The 17,801-nt window shown below is 45.7% G+C and overlaps 1 protein-coding gene across 16 annotated transcripts in view; it reads left to right on the top strand.

Annotated features, from left to right (window-relative positions):
- The window catches only part of ZMYND8 (zinc finger MYND-type containing 8), a 134,395-nt gene that overhangs the window by 29,111 nt on the left and 87,483 nt on the right, over window positions 1-17,801 (top strand). For 2 of the 16 annotated variants that reach the window (XM_065566646.1, XM_042861118.2), the window contains exon 1: window positions 6-381. The exons of 10 other annotated variants lie outside the window; for them this stretch is intronic. Coding sequence is in view for 1 of the 6 variants with exons in the window: in XM_024108813.3 (XP_023964581.1) it covers window positions 2,647-2,684 (38 nt within the window). In the remaining 5 variants the exon portion in view is untranslated. Of the gene's footprint in view, window positions 1-5; window positions 382-1,709; window positions 1,970-2,593; window positions 2,685-4,618; window positions 4,788-17,801 lie in introns of those variants that run through there. 4 more of the 16 variants (XM_024108813.3, XM_065566650.1, XM_042861117.2 and 1 more) reach the window with 4 other exon arrangements.

Raw genomic sequence — 17,801 nt, 5'->3', positions numbered from 1 at the left:
TGGTCAATAAAATGCAGCAGTACATCTGTTTAAATGCCTAATTCTTTAAAGAAAAAATATTTTTCAACTCTTAGCTTCCTTCTCTTGCATAGTTAAAATAAATGTATGTACCTTTTATCTGTGCCTTTTTGTTTTTCACTGTAGCAGCCTCAGTTCTGTGTTGTGGAGTCCAGGAGATATAAAATCATGTCTGGTTCTTGACAGTATTACATGTTGTTCGTTTTTGGTTATAGTCTTTTTTTTCTTTCTTTGTCTTTATTTTGATTTTGGTTTATTGCTACGTAATTGTTTCAAAAATTTCCCTTTTGATCAATTCCCAAATCTGCCAGCCTGTTGTATCTTCTTAACTGTGGAAAAATGAGATGGTTGCTTGAACAGTTGGTAAGTAAGCAGTGTGCTGCTCTCTGAACATTTTTAATAGTTTAACAATTTTTGATTTTAACAGGGGGCCACTAGTCCAGCAGGTGAAGTACTGTCAGTAGCTAGTCATGTAAAAAAATTGAAGCTTTGATCAGTATCTATTTTAAATGACTTGTTCAAGTAAACTGTGTTCCCTTTTGAATGTACTGTTTTTCTGATAATATGCTGCTAAACTTGAAGCTTATACTTCCTGTTTACCTGTGGCCAGTGAAATTTTTTTTACTTACGCTTTGTTCCTAGATCCTTAATTAACATGTTTGGAGGCTAGAGCACCGTTTGGTTGTTCCTCAGGTTTTTGAGGTGTAATGAAAGTGCTAGTACTCAGCAGTACTTTACTCAGTACTTTACACAGTTAAAGGGATATTTGTTCCTAAGTCTGTGTTTTTTGATATTACATGAAATATCACCTAAGATCACATTTTGTTTGATTTATTACTAATTTTGAACACCTTGTGCCTTTGTTTCGTAGTTGAGCTGTAACACTTGTATGTATATCTTAAGTTGCTTTTCACTGGACATTTTCTCATAGCAATGCAGTTATCAGAAACATCCTCTTTGGTGCTTTTGATCTAATTTTTGCACAGTTTTATAGTAGTCCATCCCATACAATGTTAAGAATGGACCCAAATCTAATGTGGATCTAGAAATGATTATACCTCGTCATTGTATGCTAACTTTTATAGAAGGGTCCCACAGATTTGATAACATACTGTAACATAGTCATTTAACTCTGGTTACTTCTTTGCTAAGATTAATATCTTACTTGAAAATGGAAAAACCCAAAAGTTTAGTATTATATGGTAAAAAATGCCTAAAAATGCCTAATTCAGATCACAATCTAAACCATTGCTGAAGTGTTGCTTCATGTTTTTATAGTACTTATATATGACTTAATATATTTTTCAGCATACACAAAGGTGATAATGCAGCTAAGAAATAATGAGTTTATGCTATTTTTATTCTGATTGCTAAAATGAGAAATTGCATTTGGGCATAGTTTTCCTAACAACAGTATATACACATTAGCAATTTGGTTTGGAGTCTTAAACATTGCATAATATTATATTTAATATGAGGAAGCAGGAATAAGTGATCTGCAATCAAAAAGCTTGCATTAAAATGGCTCCCACAGGTTTTGTTAAACAAGGATCTGTTTCAAATCTGCACCTCCTGACACATTGTTGACAGTGAAGTATATTTGTATAAGCTGCCCTTGTGCATGTAATGAAACGTAGCATTGTGAGTCTTATTTTGCTATTTTTAATCACTCAAATATAATTCTTTTATAGTTCACAAAAAATAAATGTCTGCATTGCAGCAAGATGTCTGAGGCAAGGTAGAGACAGCAGTGTTGTTTTACAGATCAGCCCAATCACGCTGCTCCATGGAGTACTTGAGCCAATAGAAACAGAGTGTAGGTTAAAGATTGACAATTGCAGTGGCAAGACTGAGAAAGGCCTTCTGGAAATTTCTACCATCTTTGTTCCATCTAAGTAAAGCAAATTCAGCTAAGCTGAAGAATTTCATGTATTTTTGGTGCTTTGTCAAGGTATGATGCTATCACTCACTGTTATAGATTGCATAATAGGAAACACTGTGTGCTGTTTTTCTAGTGTTCAGGCCAGATCGGGTGTGGGGTTTTGTTTAAGAGACGGAGACAGGGAAAAAGCATGTACCCCTTCTAGCCAAGATTTTACAGGGCTGATTCTTGTTCATTTTACAGTTACACTGAACATGCATGAAGCAATGTAGTTGAGGTATATACCATTTGTAGAAGGTGGCCATTGTTCTGGTGTAACTAGGAATTAATCGTATAATTGCTCTTTAAATTTTCTAGCAACTAAAGAGTTATTTTACTTGTCCAGGATTAATATGATTAGCCATTATTATTTAGTGGCAACATCCAGTTACTTTTGTAATTAGCTATACAAAGAATGTAATGGGGAGAAACAGAACAGTGATCTGGATTATAATAAGGATGAAAACAATAGCTTTTTAAAAGCCACATGTCCCTTTCATACTTTGTAGGCAAACTATTTTAGCTGGGAGTTAAGTAGTGCTAGGGAAAAATGAGTGTCTTTTTGAAACTGGTGACAATATTTAGCATATCCATAAGGAAATGATGCAAAGTACAAATAACTTCAAATCTGATTTCTTTTCCTCTCTCCCTCAGGCATCTGAGTAAAAATAGGCTTCCCCCCACTTCACTGACCTTGGAAGAAGCATATGCTAAAGGGACTTTCACCTTCACAGTACAAAAATTAGTATGTAAATTTAGCTCATCCATGTTAGTGTCCACTGGCTTCATCTACCTTTTCTCTCTGGGCTGCTTGCCAGTGTATAATCCCACTTCTTTCTTGCTTGCTTTCTTTTTTCTTAAACTTTAGTCTGTGTTTACACTACAAAATTATATCAACCTAACTGATTTATGTCGGCATACAGCCACCACAGTTATTAAATTGCTTGTGTGCATGCACACTTGGCTCCTTGTGTCAGCAATGCGCATCCTCACCAGGAGCACTTGTATCAATTATATTGTCAGTTGAGGCATTGTGGGTAGGCTCCTGAAAGCCAGTAATAGTTGATGTTAGCAGTGCAGTCTCTACACTGACACTGCGTCAACCTAATTAAATCGAGCATGAGTCTACACGGCTTGGGGAGGTGGTGTTATTAAATAGGTGTAGAGAGGCACTTACATCAGCAGGAGCCAAATTTAAGTGACGACAGTTCCACCGCCAGGTCGATGCATGGTAGCTTACATTGATCTAACCCTGTAGTTTGGACCAGGCTTTAGTAGCCATGTTCATCCAACAGGTGGGGAGTGGTAGAGCAAGGCACTTTAAGACTGGTGCGAATCCAGAATCCTCAACAAGGGCTGATAAGTCTCAGTAAAGACTGCATCCTGTTTCTTTTTCCACATGGAACACTTTGTATCACTTTGGAGCCCCAGATGGCACCTTGAGGTTTCTGAAGTTGCACCCAAACGTGGGCACTCACATAACAGTGCATAGTATTATACACTAGGCCAGAGATCCCCAAACTGTGGGGCATGCCCCACCAGGGGGACATGAAGGAACTTTTTTTTGGGGGGGGGGGGCCTTAGCCAGCCCCCTGAGGAGGGAGCGCCTCCCAGCCCAGCTGTGCCACCAGCCTAACTCCACCCCCAGCCCAGCCCCAGCCAGAACTCCACTCTGCCCCCAGCTTTGCCCTGATTCCCTCTGCCCCAAGGACAGCTCCACCTCTAGCCCCAGCTCCTCCAACATCCCCAGTTCTGCCCCCTCGCCCTCCTCTACTCCTCCTTCAGCCCAAGCTCCTCTGCCAAGGACACCTTGGCTGTGCAATAATGGAGGCAGGGTGCACACAGATTCCATTACTGGTAAGGGGACTGCGATAGGAAAAGTTTGGGCACCACTGCACTAGGCCGTTAGCCTGACCTCTCAAACTGGATTTAGAAAATATTTCTATTGTTAATAGAAATCATGTGTCCACTTTCATATCCAATTTGAAAGTGTAGTGCATATGAGCTGAGTTTCATGTACTTTGCCACAGATTGAAGTTGTCAGTCTTATAACTATTGCCAATTGTCATAGTATCTGTGTTTCTCACAGTGAGATTAAAAGCGTGTGATAGGCATTATACTAGCAGCATTAATATAGATAGCACTGACCTTTATTTACAAACATTCCCAGACTGTGCCTGTATATTTTGGAGGTCTAAGCCTATAAATATCCTATCTATATTGATTGGGCCTCAGCTGTATATCTCCCATTTTGAGAGAGATTTGAACGATACCACATCGTTTTTACGTGTTTCTTTCCCCTTATGCTAAGCTATTTTAAATGCATATTGTATAGAATAGATTTTTTTTAGAATATCCTAAATGTGTGAAATAGAATAAAATAAAAATCGGGTATTACATTTTGGCATAGGTACTTAGCCTAATTGTTGCCCTATCTATACAGTTGAACAAGCACTATTTACATTATTTCAATTACTTAGTACAAGTTGGGCATTTTGCAGGGGACTCAGAATAATAAAACATCAAATTAAGGAGATTCACACTGAAGGCTGAATCTAAAATTGAACAATTTCCTTAGTAACCTGTGACTTCACAAAACTCCCTATCTTGTGCATTTCTAGTTAAACATTTGGATATCAGGTGTCCCCTTTGTCATCCTTTACCATTTCTGATATTTAGATGATTGCTTCGAAAATAGCACTGCTGTTTAAACAAGAGATATAGTTATTGAATAAACTGCTACCATTTTAGCTACAGTACAGGAATGAGGCAGTGCAGTGCTGCCAGACGCCATTTTAAGAATCCTGCATAAATAGCATAGCTACCGATGAGTAAGAGACTGTTATAGGTGAGTGCTTATACAAAGCTGCTATTTATTCAGCAATGGCATGCTAATATTTTTTTTCAATTTTTATTGAATGCAGTTTTTTGAAATCATGATTTATATTTGTTACAAACAAGTGTGATCTAGAGGAAGCAGGAATTATCTTTAGGATAAAATTTAATATTAGTTCTTATGGTCTTAAAGCAGTATTTTTTTAATTAAAGGGGGAAAAAGACTTCCATAAATGTATGGTTCTTGGGCTTAAAATAATTCCCATATGTAGACTGAGAATATTGTGCATGTGGGCATGGGCTGTTCTAGGTGGTTTTCCATATCCATCAGATTTTCTTGGTTAAATGTCAAGGTGCAGTAGTTCATCTGCAACTTTTTAATTATTCTCTGTAGTTACTATAGGTTAAGCGCAGGTGTAGATATTTTTAGATATTTTTACATATGTACATTTTGAGATAAATATTACTAATAAAGGGAAGATCTTCCTTTGTAGAACAATTTATTTAATTGTAGGAAATTAACAATTTGAATTGCATAAGTGAATAACTCTCTTTTATGTTAATAAAGGAAAGCATTATTCAGTTAACTTAATAATGCATTTTTCTGTTAGGTAGAAATAAGTCTTATTTGTAACCTTCCCTTTTTCCCTCCTCTCCTCCAGCATCTCCACAAGAAAGAGAACCTGAGCCCCAACCCCCCGTAATCACATATGTTTAAAAATTGTTTGTGTGAAATGAGTTTGGTTTTATTTTAACATTTTTGATGACTGAATTTCATTTTTATAACAATCCCGTCAATAGAGGTATGACAGGTCTTAAATGATTAATACATGTTTTTGCCAATTTCATTGTTAATTGACTAAGTGTATGTTTCAGTTACTAGTTTTTTATAATATGTTCTGTTTGTTTTGTCAAGGAAATAAGAGTTAGTTTCAGAATGACTAAGATAAATATTGTACTCAGCTATCTACTTAATGGAGTATACGCCACTATCATTTCTGATACAGAACCCCAAACTATCATATTCTTAGTTATACATAATAGTAATGCATCTGATTGGAACAAAAATGAAATAACAAAAGCAATCAGTACTGCAGAAATGAGGTCTTTTCAAAATGTGATGTGTCTATGTGATGGTCTAGTCTCATCTCCCAGTTACTGTGTGTTCCTATAGACTGGCTCTTTGTTTGCATTTATATTGATGCAAAGATTTTTCTTTTTCTTTTCCTTTTTTGCTATGGGAAACAGTAGGATACTTGTCCCTAGGAGCTTGCTGTCATTGAATTATTGCACTTGAAATCCTTTGCTGAGGAAAAGCTGCTGGTGAGATTACTGAGATTGGAAGGTTATGATGCTTAAAGCACGTTCAGAATACTGCTTGTTGCCGCAGAAGGCACAAAGCTTAAGAGATCCATAAATTCTGGAAAAAGTTACCCTAAACTAGCTGCAAATTTTCACATACACCCCAGCCAGCAGAGTGATTGTCTATGTGAGCTGTAATGTCCTGCAACAAGCCAAATAAGGCAAGACATCTCTGAAGTCACTTCATTACAGTGAATCTTTAAATGTCTTTCATAGTTATATTAATATATTTATGCTTCATTTCTGTTTTCCTCATACTTTGAATTTTGTTCAGCAGCAAGTCAGTGTTTTCTTCATTGCTCAGGATCTTGTGAGTTTTTATTTAAATTTTAGTATTTTGGGTGCTTCTTATTGAGAGGGATGAATTGTTAGTATCCATTAAGGAAAAAAATACATCCTATTCTCTAGGGCTTGACCATACATAATTTCATTTCTGCCAGCAGTCCATGTATGATGCAGCAGTTATTTGTTAAAGTTTGTTTTCAGTTAAAGTAAAATAGAAGAATAAATATATTTAACAAAAATGCAAAACGATTCTATCAAGTAGTGAATTCATTTCAGCATTCAGAATGTTCTATTGATCTTCAGATCTTCAGAGAGAAACTGTCATCAGACGTCACCTTTATAGTGCACAACAGAGACATGTCAAGTCAAGATATTTTGTTCTACTTGGAAACATTTAGAAAGAATATTTTTCTTGTTTTTATTGATGCACCAAAACATTCAGGCTATGTCTACACTGGAGAGCTTACAGTGGCACAGCTATACTAATGCATCTGCGCCACTGTAAGATCTCTCGTGTAGCCACTCTATGCAGACAGGAGAGAGCTCTTCCGTCGACATAATTAATCCACCCCCAACAAGCAGCAATAGCTATGTCAGTAGGAGAAGCACTATGCACAGTACCACTTATGCCGGCATAACTTATGTCGCTCAGGAGGATGGTTTTTTCACACTCCTGAGCAACAGAAATTTTGCTGACAAAATGGTAGTGTAGACATGGCCTTACACCTTTTTAAAAGGGTACAAAGATCTTATGTTTTTATGAATGTAAAAAACTTGATAGCATTAGCTAGAGAAAGCTAGAACTCTTATACATGCCAGTACTGACCAACAGTATCCTTGCTGTTGCAGTCTTTGGTCCACATATGCCAATACATCTCACTTCTGATGGACAGTCAGGGACATCTCTAGGAAGCCTTTGCTAGTATACCTTTTTATTGACCTCCAACATCTGTTTTTCTAGTTATGACTCATACACAATTCCTCTATATTCTTTATTATTATTTGTATTATCATGACACCTAGGAGCCCTAGTCTTGGACCAGAACCCTATTGTGCTAAGGGCTGTACAAACACAGAACAAAAAGACAGTCCCTTCCCCAAGCCACCTACAGTCTAAGACAATAGATCAGGGATGGGCAAACTTTTTGGCCTGAGGGCCACATCTGGGTTCTGAAACTGTATAGAGGGCTGGGTAGGGAAGGCTGTGCCTCCCCAAATAGCCTGGCCCCAGACCCCTATTGCCCCCTCTCACTTCCCGCCCCCTGAATGCCCCCCTCAGATCCCCCCAACCCATCTAACACCCCTGCTCCTTGTCCCCTGACTGCCCCCTCCTGGGAGCCCCCGCCCCTAACCCCCTCAGTGGGACCTCACCCCCGCTCTCTGTCCCCTGACTGTCCCGCCCCATATCCACACCCCCACCCCCTGACAGGCCCCCCAGGACTCCCACGCCTATCCAACGCCTCCGCCCCATCCAACCACCCCCTGCTCCCTGTCCCCTGACTACCCCCCAGGACTTCCTGCCCCTTATCCAACCCCCGCTCTCCGCCCCCTTACCATGCCACTCAGATCAGCAGGACTGGCAGCTGCGCCACCCGGCCAGAGACAGCTACGCCGCCCAGAGCTCTGGTGGCACGGTGAGCTGAGGCTGCGGGAAGGGGGGACAGCAGGGGAGGGGCCGGGGGCTAGCCTCCCCGGCCGGGAGCTCAAGGTCCAGGCAAGATGGTCCCGTGGCCGGATGTGGCCCACAGGCCATAGTTTGCCCATCTCTGCAATAGATGGATGCAGACAGACTGATGGGAGAGTACAATGAAACAAAGAGACAGTATTTGTTAACATGTTAGGCAGTGACCTCAGTACAACTGTGGTCTAACCATTGTCAAGTTTTTTGTTGGCATTGTGGAAGAAGATTGTTTTAAGGAAGGATTTGAAAGAGGATAATGAGGTAGCTTTGCAGATGCTTATGGGAAGCTCCTCCCAGTCCTGAGGGGCAGCATGGGAGAAAGCATGAAGATGCATGTTTGAACATTTAACATGTGAGTAATAGAAGCTATTATGGGCCAATCAGAGGCGACAGTTGACATTTCAGTATTGAAAGAGATGCTAGGTAGGGTGGGGTAGGCTGTGATGGGCCTTGAAAGTGAAGACAAGTAGCTTCTGCTTGATATGGTAGAGAAGTAGGGACAATTGAAGCGATGCGAAGAGGAGTGCTGCAGTCAAAGCAACGAGCTAGGAAAATGATCTTTGCAACAACATTCTGAGGATATGAATGAGCAAGATTGTACTTGGTGTGAGGCCTGAGAAAAGGATATTAAAATAATTCAGATGCAAGATGATGAGAGCCTGAATGAGAGTTTTAGCTGTGTGGATGGAATTGAAAGGCCTTTTTTTAGAGACATTAGGCAGAAAGAATGGTCAAGATTGAGACATAGCCTGGATGCGATGACCTAGAGAGAGGTCTGAGTTGAATAAAATGTGCAGATTACAGGCCTGAGTGACATACAAGACGGTGGTGGTGGTAACAGTCATGGAGAAAGAAGGTAGCAGAGTGGGTTGGAGGTGAGGGGTGAGAATTTTTACGTTAAGCTCAAGCTGATGTCTAGATACTGTAGCTACTAATCAGAGAGACAAGCTGAGATTTTAGTGTGGACAGAAGGAGACAGGTCTGACTTACAGTGGCCCCCCCACTATCTTTCTTTTTTCCTGTTATGCCAAATTGTATGTAGGTTTTGTGATCTGGACAAATGACCATGGGAAATTTGACTGAGACTGTTAAAGATTCACATGGTCCAAAGCAAATGTGAACCTGGATCAACCTTTTTGAAAGCAGAGATCACCACCTTATTCTCCTACTGGCAAGCCACCACCAAATTGGAATAAGAAGCATATTGTATATAATAATATAAATATAATAGTGACAGAAATAGCACCTGTTATTATATCTTCACATTATTATATACAATATGCTTCTTATTCCAATTTGGTGGGCCACTTTAAAAGATTAATCTTATTAAAAAGAGAGAGAGAGAAAAAACAAATACAGCATTTCCTACAGAAAAGCAAAGCACACATACCACCCATGATGGTGGTGGTAGTATACAACATTGTTTTCAGTGCTAGATGGATTTAAATGAGCCCAGTTTTCAAAATCTTGGATGATGTGTTAGTCTGCTGACTTTCAGCTGCACAACAATATCTTTAAAATGTATTTATTAGGATTTTTCCTTGGTTTGTCTGTACACAACAGCCAAATCTCAAAACTGGAGATTCTTCTTCGAGTGATTGTTCATGTCCATTCCAAGCAGGTGTGTGCGCACCGCGTGTATGCCAGCCGGAAGATTTTACTATAGCAGCGTCCGTAGGGTCGGCTTCGGCGCCCCCTGGAGTGGCGCCTCCATGGCACTGTATATAGGGGCCAGCCGACCCTCCACCCCCTCAGTTCCTTCTTACCGCCGGTGATGGCTAACTGGAACTTCGCTTGCTCTTCAGCAATCATGCAGTGTTCCGTCTTAGTTGTAAATAGTTAGTTTGTTAGTTTAGATAGATAGCTGTTGGGGGGGGTTTCCCCAACGTTTTCGTCACCCCACTGAGGCATGCCCGGGTCCCCAGGGTTCAAAGTCTGCAGGGAGTGCGGGAAATTCATGCCAAAGAGTGACCCACACTCTTCGTGCTTAAGGTGCCTCTGGGAGAGCCACCAAAGAGACAGTATCTGCAGGGCATTTTGCCCCAGGACTCTCAAAGATAGAGAGCAGAGACTTAAAGTCCTCCTAATGGAAGTGGCCCTGCGGCCACAATTGGACCCGGGGCCTGCTGACCCGGCACCCAGCACTTCATCCTCGGTGTGCAGTGCCCCAGCACCGACAATAAGTCGTGAAGCCAAAGCCTCCAAACCTCGGCACCGGAGAGAGTCGGCATACAAGAAATCGGCCTCGGTGCGACATCGCTCGCCAGTGCCAGTTAAAAAGAAGAGGCTGGTGAGGGAACGTTCCCCCTGCCAGGACCCTAAGGGGCTGGCGCTGTCCACAAGTGCTGCGGGACAGGCCACGCCGCAGACCCATTCGGCTATCCTGTTGACTCCTGCCCCGGAGAGGGTACTGTTGAGTCCGGACAGGCCTAGATCCCTGGACATTATAAAGGAGGTGTGCCTCCCATCGACGCCGGAGGTGTTCGAGGTTGCCTCAGACCTCTTGAGCCTCCCGGTGCCGGCGTTGCCGCACCGGTGGAGAGAACCTCCGGATACAGCTCGACCCCAGTTACAATCTCGGGGCAAACTGGCAATGCTATCACCGCACTCCCCACACTGCGCCGCCCCAGCGGCACCGACACAGAGGGAACTTTCTCCGGGCAGGCGGCACCGGTCCCCGGCAGCAGTGGGTACCGCCCCTCCGATGTCCTCGTACTCGGAGACCTCTGACTCGGAGGCGGACTCGTACCACTCCAGTAGATCGAGGAGGAGACGATCGTCCTCGCGTGCGAGTGCCCAGCCGTACCCGCCGCAGTGGCAGCAACAGTGGCAACCGCCCCCCCAGTGGCCTTTCTGGACGCCACCAGTCAGTGGGTCAGGTGTATGGACCCCGCTCACGAGACGCATCGGTCTCCTTGACGTCGGTGGCCCCGCCGCTAATGCCCCCACCACCGGCACCACAGTCCGACAGGAGTGTGCCACAACGGGACACGGCACTGCCTAGTCAGGTACTGGCACCGACAGGGACCATGCTCTCAATGCCGCAGGCGCCGCCCAGCACACCTCGTCGTTCGGTGTTGACCCTGGTACCGGCCGCGGTGCCGCATCCTGAACCCACACCAGCCGCGCAGCCTGAGTACCGTGTGCCGCAGGCCCTGGTAGAGGAGGAGGGTATAGAAGAAGGCCATCTTCAGGGGATCTCTTCCTCGCCGGATGAGGCAGTAGCGGGAATGTCAGCGGCACCTGCTCTGGAGGACAATAGAATCCTCCAACAGCTGCTTACGCGAGCAGCCCAGAGCCTCTCGATCCAAACGGAGGAGATCGAGGTAGATACTGATCCTGTGGTGGACATCCTGACCCCGTCGGGTCCATCCAGGGTAGCCCTGCCTCTCATAAAGACCAATGCAGACACAACCGCACCTTGTGGCAGACGCCAGCCTCATTAGCCCCCACGGCTAAAAGGACTGAGAGGTGATATTTTGTTCCATCCAAGGGCTATGAACATCTTTATACACACCCTCCCCTGGACTCCCTAGTAGTAGATGCAGCCAACCAGAGGGAGCGCCAAGGGTTCCAGGGAGCTATGCCAAAAAATAGAGAGGCCAAGAAGTTGGACCTGTTCAGGCAAAAGGTGTATTCGACAAGGGGTCTGCAGTTGCGCATAGCCAATCAGCAGGTCATAGTGAGCCGGTATGGACACAACACGTGCTCGTCTTTGTCTAGGTTCGCTGATCTCCTTCCCCAGGAATCACGAACCGAGTTTTCAGCCCTGGTCGAAGAGGGAAAATTGATTACCCGAGCTTCCCTCCAGGCAGCCTTGGACGCGGCTGATTCAGCCTCACGCACGCTGGCGACTGGTCTGGTCATGAGGAGGGGAGCCTGGCTTCAAGTTTCAAGCCTCCCACATGAGGTCCAACAGACAATTCAAGACCTCCCCTTCAAAGGGCCCATGCTCTTCTCGGAGAAGACAGATAAGAGGCTACATAGCCTAAAGGATTCACGGGCTACCCTTCGCTCACTAGGCCTACACACCCCGGTCACTCAGCGTAGGCAGTTCAGGCCGCCACAGGCCCCACGGCCGTACCAGCCTCAAAATTGCACGGACGCATTGCGCAGAAGGGCAAGGACAGGCAGAAGGAGGCAACAACAGCAGCCCTCCGGCCAGTCATCTGCCCAACCGAGGCCTCCACAGGGACCTAGACCACCATTTTGATGGCCCGGTCGAGGACGACCTACCGGTCAGAACTCTGGATCCTACCAATCTTACCTTTTTGTCATGTCTGTCCCCCTTCTATCGTGCGTGCGCTCGGATCACATTGGACAGTTGGGTGCTTCACACGGTACAAAGGGGATATTCTATCCAGTTCTCCTCCCTCCCGCCCCACCAGCCCCCCTCCCTGTCCCTCTTCAGGGACCTCTCTCACGAGCAACTTCTAATTCAGGAAGTATAGTCCCTCCTCGCAGCAGGGGCAGTAGAGGAGATTCCTCAGGAGATCAGGGGCAGGGGCTTCTATTCCCGATATTTCCTAATACCGAAAGCGAAAGGGGGCCTCAGACCTATTTTGGACTTGCGGCTTCTCAACAAGTTTGTAAAGAAGCTCAAGTTCCGCATGGTCTCCCTGTCCTCCATCATACCTTCCATGGATCCAGGAGACTGGTATGCCGTCGTCGACATAAAGGATGCATACTTTCACGTTCCAATAATCCCTCAGCACAGGCGTTACCTCAGATTTGTCGTGGGCAATGCCCAACTACAGTTTACGGTTCTTCCTTTTGGACTGTCAGCAGCCCCAAGGTCTTCACAAAGTACATGGCAGTCATGGCAGCCTTCCTGCGCAAGCAGGGTATTCAGGTGTTTCCCTACCTGGACGATTGGCTCATCAAGGGCCGTGCCAAGGCACAGGTGGAGGCTCAGGTGGTCTTCATCAGGCAGACCTTCCTCGAGCTCGGCCTCTTGCTGAACGAGGCCAAGTCCACACTTTCTCCGACCCAAAGAATCGAATTTATAGGGGCGGTTCTGGACTCGACACACGCCAGAGCATACCTCTCAGAGGCCAGGTTCCAGGCTATGTCCAACATTATTCTCGGCCTCCAACGTTACCCGACCACCACAGCAAGAAATTGCCTCAAGTTGCTAGGGCACATGGTGGCATGTACCTATGTGGTGAGCCACACCAGACTCAGACTGCGTCCGCTCCAGTCCTGGGTGGCAGGAGTGTATTGGCCGGTCAGGGATTCCCTAGAATCAGTGGTGACGCTACCTCGGCCAGCGTTGGACTCCCTCCAGTGGTGGCTCGACCCGCGGGAGGTCTGCGCGGGAGTGCCTTTCCTCGGCTCCGAGCCCTCCCTATCCCTGGTAACGGACACATCGGATGTGGGATGGGGTGCACATCTGGGCAACCTCAGGACCCAAGGGCTTTGGTCACGAGAAGACCTTTCGTTACACATCAATGTCAGGGAATTACGAGTGGTGCGCCTCGCATGCATACCCTTCAGATCCCAGCTAGCGGGCAGGTGCGTTTCTGTCCTCACGGACAACACTCCAACAATGTTCTATATCAACAAACAGGGTGGTGCTCGCTCCTCTCCCCTGTGCCAGGAAGCCCTCGCATTGTGGAACTTTTGTGTACAGAATCTAATTCACCTGACAGCATCCTACTTCCCGGGGATGCAGAACAGGCTTGCAGACACCCTCAGCCGCTCGTTCCAAGGTCACGAGTGGTCTATCTGCTGGGACATAGTACTCTCAATTTTCTGGCTCTGGGGTCATCCCCAGGTGGACCTGTTCGCCTCCAGAGAGAGCAGGAAGTGTCGCCAATTCTGCTCCCTCATGGGACGCAGTCCGGGGTCTCTAACGGATGTCTTCCTCCTCTCTTGGGCAGACGGGCTGTTTTACGCCTCCCCCCCCCCAATTCCTATGGTTCACAGAGTAATCCTCAAAGCCCGCAGAGATCATGCTCGTGTAATCCTGATAGCGCCGGCGTGGCCAAGCCAGCACTGATACACGTCGCTCCTGCATATGTCTATATGGGTGCCCCTCAGGTTGCCCCTACTCCCGGACTTGATCACTCAGGATTGGGGTCGCCTGCGTCACCCGAACCTGGAGTTGCTCCACCTCACAGCCTGGATGCTCCATGGCTAAACCCCATGGAGATGCAATGCTCTCATCAGGTCAGGCAGGTCCTTCTTGGTAGCAGGAAGCCCTCAACAAGGACCACGTACTTGGCCAAGTGGAAGCACTTCTCCCTCTGGGCCACACAACGGGGTCAGGTTCCCTTTCTCGCCCCAGTCCCTCTCATATTGGACTATTTGCTACATCTGAGACACCTGGGACTCTCCCTCTCTTCGATTTGAGTACACCTTGCTGCAATCTCTACGTTCCACCCTGGAGCGGGGGGTACCTCAGTGTTTGCAGACCCACTCGTTGGACAATTCCTCAAGGGCCTTGACAGATTGTTCCTGCACATTCGTCAACCTGTCCCTGCTTGGGACCTCAATTTGGTCCTGTTCGTTCTCACAGGGCCCCCCTTCGAGCCGCTGGCTTCGTGCTCGCTGTTATATCTTTCATATAAGGTCTCGTTCTTGGTGGCTATCACATCAGCCCGGAGGGTATCGGAACTCAGAGCACTGACATCTGAACCTCCATACACCATCTTCCACAAAGACAAGGTCCAACTCAGGCCGCACCCAGCGTTCCTTCCTAAGGTGGTTTCCCCATTTCACGTGGGACAAGACATTTTTCTCCTGGTGTTCTATCCGAAACCGCATTCCTCGGCTAAGATGCGTAGGCTGCATTCCCTGGACGTTTGCAGGGCCCTCGCGTTCTACGTCGAAAGGACAAGACCCTTCAGGAAATCAACCCAACTTTTTGTTGCAGTGGCCGACAGGATGAAGGGGCTCCTGGTCTCGTCACAGCGGATTTCCTCTTGAATCAAAACCTGTATCCGGGAATGCTACAGTCGGGCTAACATACCAGCCCCGCCTATCACGGCCCACTCCACAAGAGCACAGGCCTCTTCTGCTGCGTTCCTGGCCCAGGTCCCGATGCAGGAAATTTGTAGAGCGGCCACATGGTCCTCAATCCACACTTTTACGGCACACTATGCCATCACGCACCAGGCCAGAGATGATGCAGCCTTTGGCCGCGCAGTACTCCAGTCTGCAGTGACCTCCGACCCCACCACCTAGGTTCGAGCTTGTGAGTCACCTGCTTGGAATGAACATGAACAATCACTCGAAGAAGAAAAAACGGTTACTCACCTTTTTGTAACTGTTGTTCTTCGAGAGGTGGTGTTCATGTCCATTCCAATACCCACCCTCCTGCCCCTCTGTCGGAATGTCGGCAAGAAGGAACTGAGGGGGTGGAGGGTCGGCTGGCCCCTATATACAGCGCCATGAAGGCGCCACTCCAGGGGGTGCCGAAGCCAACCCTACGGACGCTGCTATAGTAAAATCTTCCGGCTGGCGTGCACGCAGCGCGCACACACCTGCTTGGAATGGACATGATCAACACCTCTCGAAGAACAACAGTTACAAAAAGGTGAGTAACCGTTTTTTTTGCGCAACTGGATGGTCTTATTAATTACCTTCCCTCCACAGCTTCATCTAAACTGGCAAATTTTAGATCCATATTTCTCCATTAGTGATACCAATGTGGAAGTTATAATGCAGGCAGGTCAGAGGTGTTTGTACTACCTTGTCATGTACTACCTTGTCATCTAATCTTACTCTGAATACTGTAGAAGTGCCTGGGTAGGGATGAATGACATGGTGGTAAAAACACCTGTATTCTGTCTACACTAGGGGGGAGATCGATCTAAGATACGCAACTTCAGCTACGAGAATAATTTAGCTGAAGTTGACATATCTTAGATCGATTTACCTCGGGTCCTCACGGCGCAGGATAGACGGCCGCGGCTCCCCTGTGGACTCCGCTTCTGCCTCTCGCTTTGGTGGAGTTCCGGAGTCGACAGGGAGCGCGTTCAGGGATTGATTTATCTCGTCTAGACGAGACGCGATAAATTGATCCCCGATAGATCGATTACTACCCGCCGATCCGGTGGGTAGTGAAGACGTTCCCTATATCTCCTGCCATTGCTATTACACTGCTCTACAGCCAAAATGCTTCTGAAATAAATGTAGTCAAACTTTACTAATTATGGGTCACTGAGAACGAAAATGATGCTTAAAATTGTTGATTGGCTCTAGTTTTCAAGATATGCTATTGGGTCAGTATATACGACCCTTGACTTGGGAATGGCGGAGGATAAGTGAGTTATAAAGTGAAGGGATCTCAATTTAAACCAGAAATGACTAAAATACATCTTTGACTGGATCTATGAATAAATCTATGACTGGGTTTGGACAGTACTTGCTTTTTAGGCAAAACAATGAATGATGCAATTTGAAGCTGGTATTGCGTCATACATGATATGAATTGCATCATGTTATTCCTAGAAGTCATGGATGATGCAATCATAACGAAGCTTACATCACTCTGCTGAACAAATTGCCCTATATCAGCTCTAGAAATCATACAGTGTCGTGCTCTCTTATTTGTCAGTGTTTGATTTTGCAAAGGGACACATTTCTGTTTAGCCAAAGTGAGCAGAGATGCCTCGTACTTGTGTGAACAGTGCAGATAACTTCTGCTATATTTGTGGTGAAGTGACTTTTGCATCACAAAAGTGCAGTATAACCACTATGGTTAAGAGAGCCTATCACCTTTATTTTGGCTGCAACATTGAAGATCAGGACAAGAGGTGGGCCTCATACATATGCTGCAACACTTGTGCAACAAATCTTCGCCAGTGGTTGAAAAGGAAATCTATGCGTTTTGCAGTGCCAATGATTTGGAGAGAGCCAACCGATCATACCAGCAATTGTTACTTCTGCATGGTGCCTCCAGTTGGGAAAGGTGTGTCAAAGAAGAAAAAGTGGACTGTGCATTATCCAAACATTCCATCAGCTATACACCCAGTACCCCACGGAGAAGGACTGCTGGTTCCTGATGCACCAGAATCATTCTCACTTGAGTCAGACGAGGAAGAGGATGAAACTTCTGGTCCTGAACCATCAATGTCACAGGACCCACATTTTCTCCCATCCTCCTCCTCTGAACCACACCTCATAACACAAGGTGAACTGAATGACCTTGTCAGGGATTTGGAACTACCCAAGAGTAAAGCAGAGCTGTTGGGCTCCAGACTACAGCAGTGGAATCTCCTGGCAGGTGATGTTAGGGCTTCCATGTTCCGTGACCGTCAAAAGGATCTTGTCCCATTCTTCTTCATGGAAGGTGATCTTGTAGCCTGCAACAACATCAATGGTGTGATGGCAGCCCTCAACATCGTTCACGATCCAGATGAGTGGAGACTGTTCATTGATTCATCGAAGACGAGTCTTAAAGCTGTTTTACTGCATAATGGCAATGTTTTGCAATCAATTCCAGTTGGTCATGCAGTCCATATGAAGGAAACCTATGACAACATGAAACAACTTTTGAGGTGCATAAGCTATGACCAACATCAATGGCAGCTTTGTGGCGATTTGAAGGTTGTTGCTCTCTTGCTTGGTCTGCAGACTGGATACACAAAGTACTGCTGTTTTCTCTGCGAATGGGATAGTCGTGCAAGAGATTCCCACTACCTCAAGAAAGATTGGCCACTCTGACAGTCATTGGAGCCTGGGAGGAAAAGT

Source organism: Chrysemys picta, chromosome 13 (genome assembly GCF_011386835.1).
Source record: "Chrysemys picta bellii isolate R12L10 chromosome 13, ASM1138683v2, whole genome shotgun sequence".
NCBI lineage: Eukaryota > Metazoa > Chordata > Testudines > Emydidae > Chrysemys > Chrysemys picta.
Note: the sequence above shows the minus strand (reverse complement) of the source record. Positions and strands in the feature narration are given on the sequence as shown.